Source organism: Teleopsis dalmanni, chromosome 2, assembly GCF_002237135.1.
Source record: "Teleopsis dalmanni isolate 2A chromosome 2, ASM223713v2, whole genome shotgun sequence".
In the NCBI taxonomy this organism is placed as follows: Eukaryota; Metazoa; Arthropoda; class Insecta; order Diptera; family Diopsidae; genus Teleopsis; species Teleopsis dalmanni.
Window position 1 is genome coordinate 28477784 of NC_051847.1, and position 12533 is coordinate 28490316.

A 12533-nucleotide genomic window follows, 5' to 3' on the forward strand; every position below is an offset into this window, starting at 1 on the left:
TTAAGGTTAAGTAAATTAATATCGATTTTTAGTATCACAACGGATTTTTGAACCTATGTGGGTCACAGTACTATAAAGGTATATGCAGTTTTTTTGTATACATAACTTTATTTTGAACCGAAATTCTTGAATATATGTATATATTAGATATCAAGGAAAAGTTGAAAATAGGCTTCAAAATAAATGTTGTCATAGCTAACATATTGCTAAAAACCAATAACTTCAAGTCCAAATAAAATATTCAAAATTATTAACTAAATTTATTAAAAAAATAATAATTATAATATATTAAAATTAATACCTAAGACACCTAATACCTAAAATATTAAATTAAAAAAAACGTGAAATGAGTCCCCTAATAATATAACAGCGGGCCTTGGGGGTATGTGCGTTAAAGTACCTTATTGGTAAAAACTGCGATTAAAATGGTAAAAATTAAAGAATAAAATTGAACAATACATGGAAATAAGTAAGTTTATAAGGCGTAGGTATTTCTTCTCTCTAGACAATTGATCGAAAACTTATTTTGACACAAAAACAAAAATACACATATTAAAGAATGTTTGAAGTAAATTTCCAACAAATTTTCCGACCGATTAATTCAATTAGGTGTATTCCTACATTATATGTAAATAATATATCTCAATATCCATATGTATTTATAAATGCGAAGAAGTATGTTTTGTAATATGATATTGTAATCATGTGTGTTGCGTCATATTCCAGACGTCCAGTTAAAATTGATGGAGATATCAGAAATCATCAGGCTATTCGATGACAAGCATTGTGTGATTTTATTAGAGCGATAAGTTTCTGACACAGTATACTGATTACATCCCACTGAATATGAATAAATTATCTGGAGCATAGATATTTAGTGTGTACCATGAGCTCCAGCACGTAGCGGTTTTCTAACAAAATCAGGCAGTATTTCTGTATCGATTCATTACAGTAGACGTATTATTACTTAAATACTTACATTCAAGAGTATAGATTTGGATGAACTAGCTGTGAAAAAGAATTGATCATGAAGTCAACCGATAAAATGAGTTTCATAGTATTTCAGGATGCATATCATTTACTTCATACCAATTTCCTTCAATCAAAACTAAGAATAGCTCATTTTCGTTTTTGGCTCATTGGATCAACACATTTTAAAACAAAAATGTACCAAACAAAACTAGTTTTATCATACATCTTGATGAAAGACATGTAGTCAGTGTATCTATCTTGCATATTCTGCAGATATATCACTCTGCTTCCATGCTCTATTCTACAATCTGAACCTATGATTGGAAGAGATTTATTACCAAAAAGTAGCAAATCAACAACACAGTCGCTTATTTTAAAATCCTGAACAAATCGTACTAGATATATTTACTGAAATACAATTTGATAGGAACCTACTCGTTTGTTGTCTAATAAATTCTTTTTTGGATTGAATAATTACTCAAAAAGAAGTTTAAATATATCTTGCATATGTAGATGAAAATACTTCATCTTTTGTTTTGTTGTACTTTAACGTATCCCAAAGTAAGAAAAAGAATCAGTGGAAAAATTGAATATCCTCTCCCATAAGGGAACAATAGATCTGTATATAAGTTAATTGGCATTGTCAATTTTGCAAACGAAGTTCATAAAGTAGATTGTGTTATTTATTTATAAAAGTTAATTAAAAATTTCATTATAAATTTTGTGCCTATATTAGAATCATTATAAGAATAATAATAAATATTCGAATATAATTGCTTAATTAGTAGTTTAAAACCTAATTATCTTCAGATTCACACGTAGTTCACTCTTTAAGTCAAGTGCTCATATGATAAAATGTTTTTAAATTTAAAATTAAATTTTAAAGTATATTCATTTATTTATATACATTATCTTTTGTTTTTTTTTTAATGATCTGATATTAGGCAGAGAACCAACCAAAATTTAAAAATAATATTTTAAATTAAATAAATAAATTTTTCTTAATATAAAAGAGACATCAATATTTAATGTCAATGACCTTAAAATTGTAAATATATACATATACAATCATATAGGTATGTATATATATACCAATAATTTCGGCAAAATTTAAACATTTCTACTAGAAATAATTATACGTCACTCTATTATGAAATAAAAATATATAATATATATTATAAATAAACGAAAGTACTTTTTTGCATTTGAATTTTTTCAGAATTCTTGTGATGATTTATTCACGTGATGAGACAAAATTAGAAAACAAATCTTATTATTTAATCAATTTCAATAAAACATTTTCAGGTGATAATATATTTTCTCACTTTTAAGTTAATAAACTCTGTATAAGTTTGATTGCATACTTAACATATATTATAATACATCAACTCACAGACACATTTTAATCATCTTTAATCATAAATTTGTTTAAAGGTATGCAGATGATGTGGTTATTCTAGTTTCAGATATGTTCCCTGATATTCCCTCGTACATGTACTTGGCGCCAATTTGTGGACTAAGTATCAACCCAGGAAAGACTGGAATGTTGATGTACACCACCAAACCAAAATACCGGCTTTCGATTTTCCTTTATTAAATGGACAATAGTTAAAACTATAGGAAGAAACCCAATAGTTGGATAGTAAGCTAAATTGGAAATGTATAAGTGAAAAGGACCTGTGTAGCTTTTTATTCCTGCAAGATGTTCAGCAAAAAATGGGGAATATTACACATTGACTGTTCACGGTGTTTGTACATTCAATTCGTAGCCAATGCCCAACAATATTGTGGGCTATATATGTGACAAATCTTCTAGATGGTTTTAGCCCATGGATTCTCAATAATACTGTATCACTATAGGCCTAAGTGGATCCCCCTGGTATTGCCGGTACAACCTAACCTAATCTAGATGACAAATTAGTGAACAAATTTGAACAATATATAACATTCATAAAAGTTTGATGGTTTTAATGGAGCTTCTTTTCTTTACAGATGAATATAAAAAACTAACAAAGTTTAATGGAGATTTTTTAAATAGTCTATAAATAAATTCAATGTACCAAATTAAATAATATTGTTTTTTATATTTGATTGTAATAATATTTCACTTCGTTTATATATTTTTCTAATTAATATTAAATAAAATTCAAAAAATTTAATAAATATAATTTGTATTTCAATCTCCAACTCTAAAGCGTTATTTTGATAACCCTATAGCAAATCAAAAAAATATATATCTGGTTAAAATTCTTTATAATTTTCATTATTTATTACTAATTTATGGATTTATTAATGCAATGCTTTTAGGCACAGTGTAGACTTCGCTTCGTTTAAATATTTTTCTAATCAAAGCGAAAAATATTTTTTAAATCTAAACTAATGCACTGAGTAAACTTCTATTTATCAGTGAATTACTGACCTGCATTTTATCAATAATATTTATTTTTTATTTTTTAATTAATCATAAAAAAAATGTTATCGCTTCATGTGGTTTTTTTTTCGAAACAAAAGTATAAAAGTAATTTCTAAATATTTTTAAAAATTTTTGTGTCTCCCAAATGTTCCAATATTGAATACAAGCTTTAATTATTTTTAAAAATAAAATATTTTAAGGGCGAACCCTTCTGTTTAATTAACAGAAATTAAATAATAATTGAATTTTTTTATGTGTACTTCACATAAATGTCATATAAAATAATTGATTTACTTACAGTATTTTTTTTTAATTAAACTTGATAATAAAACTTTAAAAATAAAATAAATAAATTTGCAAAAAAAAAATTAAAATATTTCACAAAAATTCCTAAACTTTCATATAAAAAACTCAACACAAACACACACACACATTCGAAGCACCAATAATGAAAAAACAATCAGGAAATTATTTGCTGGCCATAGAGTGATATTATTTGGTGGATTTTTTTTTAATTAAACAAACCATTCCACTTAGTACATATATCGTTAATATAAATATTATTTATTTTAATATTCATGCATATTAATTTACAATTAATTTTTAAAGGGAATGCAGTATTTTTCACAAAATCTATTTAAATATTTTAAAAACTTTTAATTACTTTACTATCACTGTCTTCTTTTTAAAAAATTATTTTAGTTTTATGCATATATTCATTAAATTTATATTTTTTATTTCATGTATTATTAATTTTATATAACTTTAATATTTTTTAAAGAATAAACCACACACTTTACCTACTAAAACTCTTCCTTTAACTGATTTTATTAGCGAGAAAAAAACTTTTTCTTGCTTTGAAGGTGACCTTTTAGTTTATCAAACAGCTGATTTTGTGCTTTTCAATTTCTGTAAACAAGTTGAAATGACATTTTTGTTTATATTTTGTGACGTCATGTGTATGTGTTAGTTTCTCGTAAACATGAAAATTAGAAGCAATAATCGACAACAACAATGCTCAATGAAAGTGAAAGTTGTGGGTAGTTTTGGTTTAAGTGAACAAAAGAAAAAAAAAACAAAAACAATTTAGTAATGAAATGTTATAATCTGTGTCAAGTATACCAGTTACTTGTAACCGGAATTTTTTCTTATTGTTTTTGTTGTTAGTTTTATTTAGTGTGTGTGTTTTGTTTACATTTTACTTCATTGATTCATGCGGCGTCTACATGTGCTTCAAAAGCGCGTTAACAATGAAAAGCTCAGTTGCAATGATTTAAGCATTGCCATCACTAAAAAATATTAAATAATTAAATATTTAACAATGACCATAATTTGTAATATATTTTAATTATTTAATTAATAATTTAATAAATTATATTATGGGATAGTTGAATTTAATATTGGCTAAGTCAAATACTTAACTTGGCCAGGTAATCTCAACTAAGATATCATGTGATGAGGCTGGATATTATTTTATGTGAATTTACCGCGATTACAAATGCGGCAAAAAGGAACAAGTCTCTTGCCTCAATAAGCATTAACTTACAGTCGGTTTTGGTTTTTAGGATTTTAACTTTTATTTAGATCGTATTTTTTGTGAATTCCTATACGTATTTCAGCAAATTCGCTTTCATTAATATTAGGTTTTCGCCTGATGAAGGCAAAGGCGAATTTGCTGAAACACGTGTAGAGATACACAAAATATAACGTACGAAAATAAATTAAGAATATTAAAAAACAAAAACCGACTTTAAAAACTTTTGCATATTTATAAAATTTTTTTTTTAAATATACGCTTAAAATATTTAAACAAACTAAAATATTTTTTTTTACATTTTTAAATTTATAAATTTATAAAACTTTTTTATTTGAAATATTGTTTAAAAAAAACTTTCGACAGAAAACTGCAATATTTCCAATAAAGGTTCACAATAGATCGCTTACCACTCTGGTAAATAATTTGTCTGCACTCTCGTAGACGATTAGAGACTTCGTAGCTAGCTTGTCAGTGCAAGAGAGTAGTGTTGTTGTTTTGGTAAGAAATTAGAGATTTTAACAAGAGACTTGTTTTTTTTCCACATTTCAGAGCGACCGAATGCAGCTATTGACTTAGGTCTTTAATGGACATACTGTTTCCTTGTTTTTTTTTTTCATTTATTAAACATATTTAACATATTAAACATTTCTTTAAATTTTATATAACTTAGACTACTTTTGCATGCAGTAAACTGTTTTAATTATAAAGATATTATGTGTGAAGCATCAGTACAGTTCATAGCATTGATGTCTTCTAATTTAATATTTAAGGTGATGTTTTGTTCTCAAGGCTTCCAACAAAAATACATAAATTCATTCACTAGTACTCTATTTTAGTAAATTTGTGAGTTCTTGTCAAAAAAAACTTTAACCGGTTGAAGAATTTTAACGTGGTAAAGACAAACTGTCCTTGAGATAAAGACATAGATATACTGCTAATCACACACAAAGCAATAGGGCTACATATTGAGCTATATATTTCATTTCATATATTTCATTCTTCCTATATATCTTATATGATTTGTTATAAATATATAAAGAATCGTATATATCTATAAAATTTATATAAATCGGTCATACCAGTTTAACCAAATACGCTCTTTTTTTCATTCTCCTATATATAATATTATTTATATATATACAGCATTTATCCTCACTGTGCTCTCCATGTTCAGACTTCAAATTCTAAAATTACTTTCAAGCGTTATCCGTTTATAATACAATGGGCTCATATGGTCTGAGTACAATTATACCTAATCGTAAAGTATGATAAAATTATTATTGTACTTAGGCAATGTAAGTCCATTGTAATTGAAACGAATAATGCTTGAAAGAAACATATATTTTAGAGTTTTCAGTATGAATCTGAAGAGCGGGATAGAGGAATTACATGTTTACAAATCTTATATTAGTGGAAAAATTACATATAGTGCTATTTGATGTATGAAAAGCTTTATAGCAACATGTTGATAACTTACATAGACAACAGATTCTTAGATATATTTGTAATCATAAATACTAAGTTTCTTCTAACTTTTACCTCTGATTACTGGCATGAAACCAGTAATGACTATTTAATTTTGACACCTCAGGTCTTCTCAACTCATTCCTTAGAGGTGATTTTAGTGCGTTGAAATCTCACACTTTGGTTTTCGATGCTTTCCACCTACTGTAAAAAAAAGGGACTCTCTATATTACTGATTAACTTATATTTTAATATTGTTTTTATTGTCGTTCAAGCTGATCCGTTAGCAAAAATAGACAATAGTTGACTAAACTTGCACAATTAGGTAGAATGAGATAATGATAGGTTATAAAGTGAAAGTAAGAATAAACTGGGTCCACATAATAGAATCTTTCTAAATCTCGACAGAGCGATACCATCAATTTATTGGTTGCAAGTTTTTATATGCAATTAGACATGGAAACAAAAAAGGGACGTTATAAGAGTATTGTATTGTTATTAAAAATCATCGCTTATATAAAATATTATGTCAAAATATTATATTAAAAATAAAAAATAATGTATTTTTTGGGTTTAAATAAATTGTCTTTGAATCGTTTTTATTTTTATATATTAATTTGTATATAATTATATATAATTCTATCACTAAATAGTTTTATTGCTCAATTAAATAATATATATACGCATAATTTAGAAAAGCTTTAACAACTCGCTCATAAATTTTAACAATATTAATTTCATATTTGATTTAACTAACTAATTTATTATATATTTGTTTAAGTACGTTTGCGTCACTCACTGAAAAGGCTTTTTATTATTATATTGTACATATATATATATATATTCATTTACTTGCTATTTTATAAATATCAACATATATAAATATTTGGCTAAATAAAATTTTTTTTTTCAAAAATATATCTACTCATAAACAATAACATATTCCTTAAAAAAATTTGTAACAATTCCTTTGGTGAAAATTCATTAAATATGCACATTACACTCGCTTAAAGCTAAAAATATTGTTAATAAACTATTGGAGACACAACACATTTGTGAATGTACAAACGATGGATCATTTGTGCACTGTGAATACTAAAGGCGCCGATTCATCTTCTTGCATTTGTTCAGATGTCAGTTTGTTGGCATTATTTGTTTGATGTTGACCTTCGATATCTTCATAATCAACAGACGAGGAACGTGTCATTTTGTATCTATATTGTCCAGACTTCTTGTCATTTTTCGTGATGACCAGAGAAGCTGGACGTGGTCCTATAAAAAGTTTTTATTATGTTATTATGTATATAAATAAAAATTTTTTATAATCTTATAAACTAAGTTCAGCTTATTCTTTTACATAATTATTTTTGTCTTACACTCATTTTTACTAAAACACACTTCAATAAAGAGTATGGATTTCAGGAAATCGATAAAAGACTATTGACAGAATATACACTAATTTCTAATAATATTAAATTTTGCACACAATTTAGTGTCAGATATCGCTTACATCGGATTATAATATGTGATACTCCAAGTTATTGAATCTTATAAATTATTTGAGAAAGAGATAGAACTGTGGACATCCTTAAACTACAAAAAAATTATTAGTCAAGTCTTTATTACTATTATTACATTTAAATTTAGATAAAAGAATATTATCATGTCATGGTTTTTTACAAAAAATAATCTTTTTAATATTCTACATTTCTTGCAAAATACATAATCACTACAGAAACAAAAAAAGATAAAGATCTCTTAGTTTTTTATACAGTTCCTTTGCAAAACCTCAATTTTTGTGACATGTTTTTTTAAAAACAATATACAGAAATCGTAAAAAATATGTAATTATGTTTATACAAAGTTATTTTATGTAGTTTTATGAATATATCACCAATATTCGAAATAGAGTTGCAAATAAATTTGACAAATAAAGAAGTTAGTTGTTTCAGAGCGACCCATTTCAAACCGGAAGACCCCTGTTATTTTAATGAACTGGCTATATAATTCTTACATTTGTAATATCAAGCAGACGCTTAAGAAAGGGAGACCCTAAAGTGGATAAACATATTCTAACGAGACACTTCTCTTCATCCTATAAGCTACAGCTAACGTAATTCTTGTTTAAAAAAGCCATGACTGTTTATGATACAGTGTCCCATCAGTACGATAATTACGTTGGACAGCGACTGGCGAGTAGGACCCATTCCAAGAACGGTCGGGTCTACGTCCCGGAGCCACTCGTCACCTACGACGACCAAGTACCGTTCAACACCTCCCAAAGGGACTCCACAAGCAGGTCCCGGTGGGTTCATTCACGCCTTTCTTAAGCTGTAATTTTGAAATAATCAGTGCTAACATTCCGTTGCAATAAGGCTAAGCCGATGCACACATCTATTGGAATTAATAGTATGGAAAGTTATGTGCCACTTCTAGTTAGTTCGTAAATTATAAGGAATTTGTTTAACTTAGATTAAGGCGATGCCTAAATTCATTAGAATTGATGATATATGGATGATTATCAACCCCTGCTGCAACTATGCAATCACTATATTCCGATTATATTATTATATAAAAGTTATGTCTATAATCTATATACGTCAACTGTAAAGGTTATAATAACTTTGTTTATATATCTGTAACAGAGAGAAAGAAACATCTGAGTGTGTACAATATACATATTCTTCATTAGCTAAAGTGAAAGAAACATAATCTTAACTAGCTGGATAAACGTAATCGATATACCCATAAACATATATCTCGATGTATGTCTTTTTCAATAAGAAAGAGAAAATCCTTTAAATAAATATTAGAATGGCTAAAACTTATTGATTATATCTTACAACTGTCATCGAAACTGTAAAATTAATTATAATATTCTTTGATTTTTTTTGATTATAAAGAAATTTAATTACAATACGGATAATGTATAGAAAAGAAATGAAATTAATTATATCTAACACACATTATATCTATATCACATTTAGTGATTCAGATAATGTATTTGCGATTAAAACTTCCATCGTTTAAAAATTAAAAGCTGCTATTAATATTAATAGATAGCTCTTTTTATACCTTTTATAATCCACATTTTCTGTAAAATAGGCTCTTAAAACAAACTTTTTTAATTTGTTAACTTAAATTTAGTTATTCCCTACTTTAATTATTTTCATAATTAATTATTATTGTTTATTATAAACTTATTAATAACTCTGTTTTAAATTTGTATATAGTTCTTATATAAACTTATGTTTATAATCTATACAATACAATATAAAGTACAATATAAAAATTTTCCTTTTTTAAGATCTTAAGAGTTTTCTTTACCTGATGGAGGCTTATTAAGACGTCTTTCAACAGCTATGGGTTTTGGCCCTGTTGTATTATTTACCGAAGATATTTCCGATATATATTCAACATTTGCTATTATTTTGTTATTGTTGTTTGGAATTGTTATATCACTTGTTGTTTGTTTGATCGATACACGTTTATCGCTCGTCTTCATACTGCCTTGTGGTTTCAATATAGAATCGCGTCGCATTGGTTCGGGTGATGATGATACCAACGTTGTTGGATTTAAGGTGGATGATAATACATTCGAGTTACCATATAGTTCACTGTCTGTAGAAAAATATAAATGAATAAATTATTATAATAATTATTGTGCTAAAAATATGTGCAAATTTTTAGCATTAATCTTTTAATAGGTGGCAAAACATTGTAAAAGCAATTGGGGTAACTGAGTGGTAGTGGCAGTTCTTAAGAATAATATTAGCAATAAACTTATCGAAAATATATGTGTGATATAAGATATTTTATAATGAAGGAAGATAGTGAAAGAGTCATATTGAACAACCAGTACACTAATCTAGGTGTGTGCTTGCTCTTTTACATATTGATTACTTTACAAAAAAAAATCTATTTCTGTCTCTCTCTTTACTTATAGCACTATTTCTACCTCTATCTTACTCCTGTGTTAGTTTAATATCAATTTTTAACAATAGCTTAATAAACTATTAACAATAAATTGTTTTTAAAATTTTATTTTCTCATTTACGAGATTTAATGGCGAATAAAGCATATCGAACTGTATTAAGAACCACAAATAACCAATGTTAGTGTGCAAATGCTGTACAAATAACAACGTGTGAATTAAATCTTATGCATTTTGCAGTAACCAATGATAAAGCATTTTTAACCAATGAATATGAATCACATATAAGCCCAAGAACTTCCAACACCAAGAAATAAATAAACAATTTGTAAGCAACTTTTGCATAGTGAAAGGTGTTTAACATTTAAATGCAGTTTAAATTAAAAATACATTCATAAACAAAATTCACAAATTTTAACTCGATTTATTATTATATAATATTATACTATTATTATTATTAGTATATTTAGCTTAATTTTACAATGCTTTTTCAAAAACTTGCTCATTTTTAATTTACAAAGATACATTTTTTATTTCACATGTACATTTTCTATTTTTCTTCACAATGAAGAGTCAGTAAAACATTGTAAATATTTTGTAAGTATTATTACCAAGCTTATTTAACATAACATGCAATATGATATATACTTAACATATATATATATATTTTGGTTACAATTTCAGTGTTATATAGGTTTTAACTATGTGCTGACGACATTCTGTTAAGATTCATTCGCCTGTTCAATTATTTGTTTAAAAAAATATTGTTTATGTTTAAAAAAATCTATTTAAAATATAGAGTAAATGATTTAAACAATGAAAACTAATCATTAAACTCTTTTAGGAACTTAAATAAAACATATAGTGTATACACATATATTATTAAACCACGGCATAAAAACATGCAATATGTGTTGTTATTTTTTATTTTATTGTTTTATGAAATTTTATTAATAATATAATATTAAAATTATTATTATTTGTAATAATCGACTTAAGGTGGGCTATTTTTCTTTAGCTTGTAGTGTAAAAAAGATTTAAAAAGAAATATTAAATTAATAATTAATAATAGTTTTGTATTATTATAAACTTTAAATGGAAAGGGGTTAATAAAAATTGTTATAATATACGTAATTAAATAAATTTTGAATTGGTATATATTTTAAAAAATTTTTGTATTTTTAACGTTTTAAATATTTTGTAATTTCTTTTTTTTGTAGTTGTATAATTCATTATATTGTAATTACAAGTTAAGTATACACAATTTCTTACAATTTGCAACATGCATTAAAGCATATAATTTTCATAATTCTATATATGAAATAGTCAGAACTTTTATAATTGTCATTCTGATGATATACAATTTATATAAAATATAGATTTTTTTACATAACAGTTATTAACAATCTTGCCATATATGAAAACATAAGAGATAAGTGAAGTGCATAATAAGGTGTAACATAAAATACATATTTTATTATACAAAGTTTTTAACATAATCTGAATGTATATATGATTTGCATTATAAAATGATTTAATTAATTGTACAATATTTATTATATATTGTTAATGTGTAAGTAGTAAATGAGTTAAGTTTAGTAAATGATTTACCTAAACTTTAAATAAATTTTAAATTCAAGATATAACCTTTAAGCAATATAATCCAATTAGTTGCTTAAATGATACTAATTTATTTAAATTCTTTACAGCACTTATGTCTTAATATTAGTTTTAAGTAAAAATTGCACATATTACAATCATATATTAATTAACTAATGCTTTTTATATATATTGAAACATGTTTTAATAACAATTTTTGTCATTTTAATTACTATAAAAATCTTATAAATATATTTATTTGTTTTTGACATATATTAAGTCCCTTGTCTTTTACTAAAATTATGCTAAAGAAGGAAGTAGTTAGTGTATAATGTGGCACCATATTAAATGTGTTTGTGTGTGCATAGTTTTTATTAATGTATATAAATATGTTTTTAATCGTATATGAAATAAATAACTAAAATGAAAAAGTCTAAATTATATAAGAAAATACTATAAGGCTGATTAGTTCAACACTGCTTTACTTAACAAATCGTTTTGTAACTATTGTCGGTATTATTAGTTACACTATTGCATGTAAAATTTTTTTATTGCTAACTTGACGTATGCTTTAAATTTATTTTTTAATATATATAAATATATACTATAAATAT

The 12533-nt window shown here is 25.5% G+C and overlaps 2 protein-coding genes across 2 annotated transcripts in view; both read right to left on the reverse strand.

The window, feature by feature from the left end:
- Positions 1-7359: 7359 nt before the first annotated feature.
- LOC119683870 lies at positions 7360-10450 on the reverse strand. The gene is made up of 2 exons (XM_038097740.1): positions 9714-10450; positions 7360-7658 (listed from the first exon to the last, which is right to left on the reverse strand). The coding sequence occupies exons 1-2, from the start codon at positions 9925-9927 to the stop codon at positions 7462-7464; spliced, it is 411 nt and encodes a 136-aa protein (XP_037953668.1). The 5' UTR covers positions 9928-10450; the 3' UTR covers positions 7360-7461.
- LOC119674193 (queuosine salvage protein-like) overlaps positions 9963-12533 on the reverse strand; it is a 3596-nt gene continuing 1025 nt past the window's right edge. The window contains exon 3 of the mRNA XM_038085320.1: positions 9963-10007. Coding sequence (XP_037941248.1) covers positions 9963-10007 — 45 coding nt within the window. The remainder of the gene's footprint in view (positions 10008-12533) is intronic.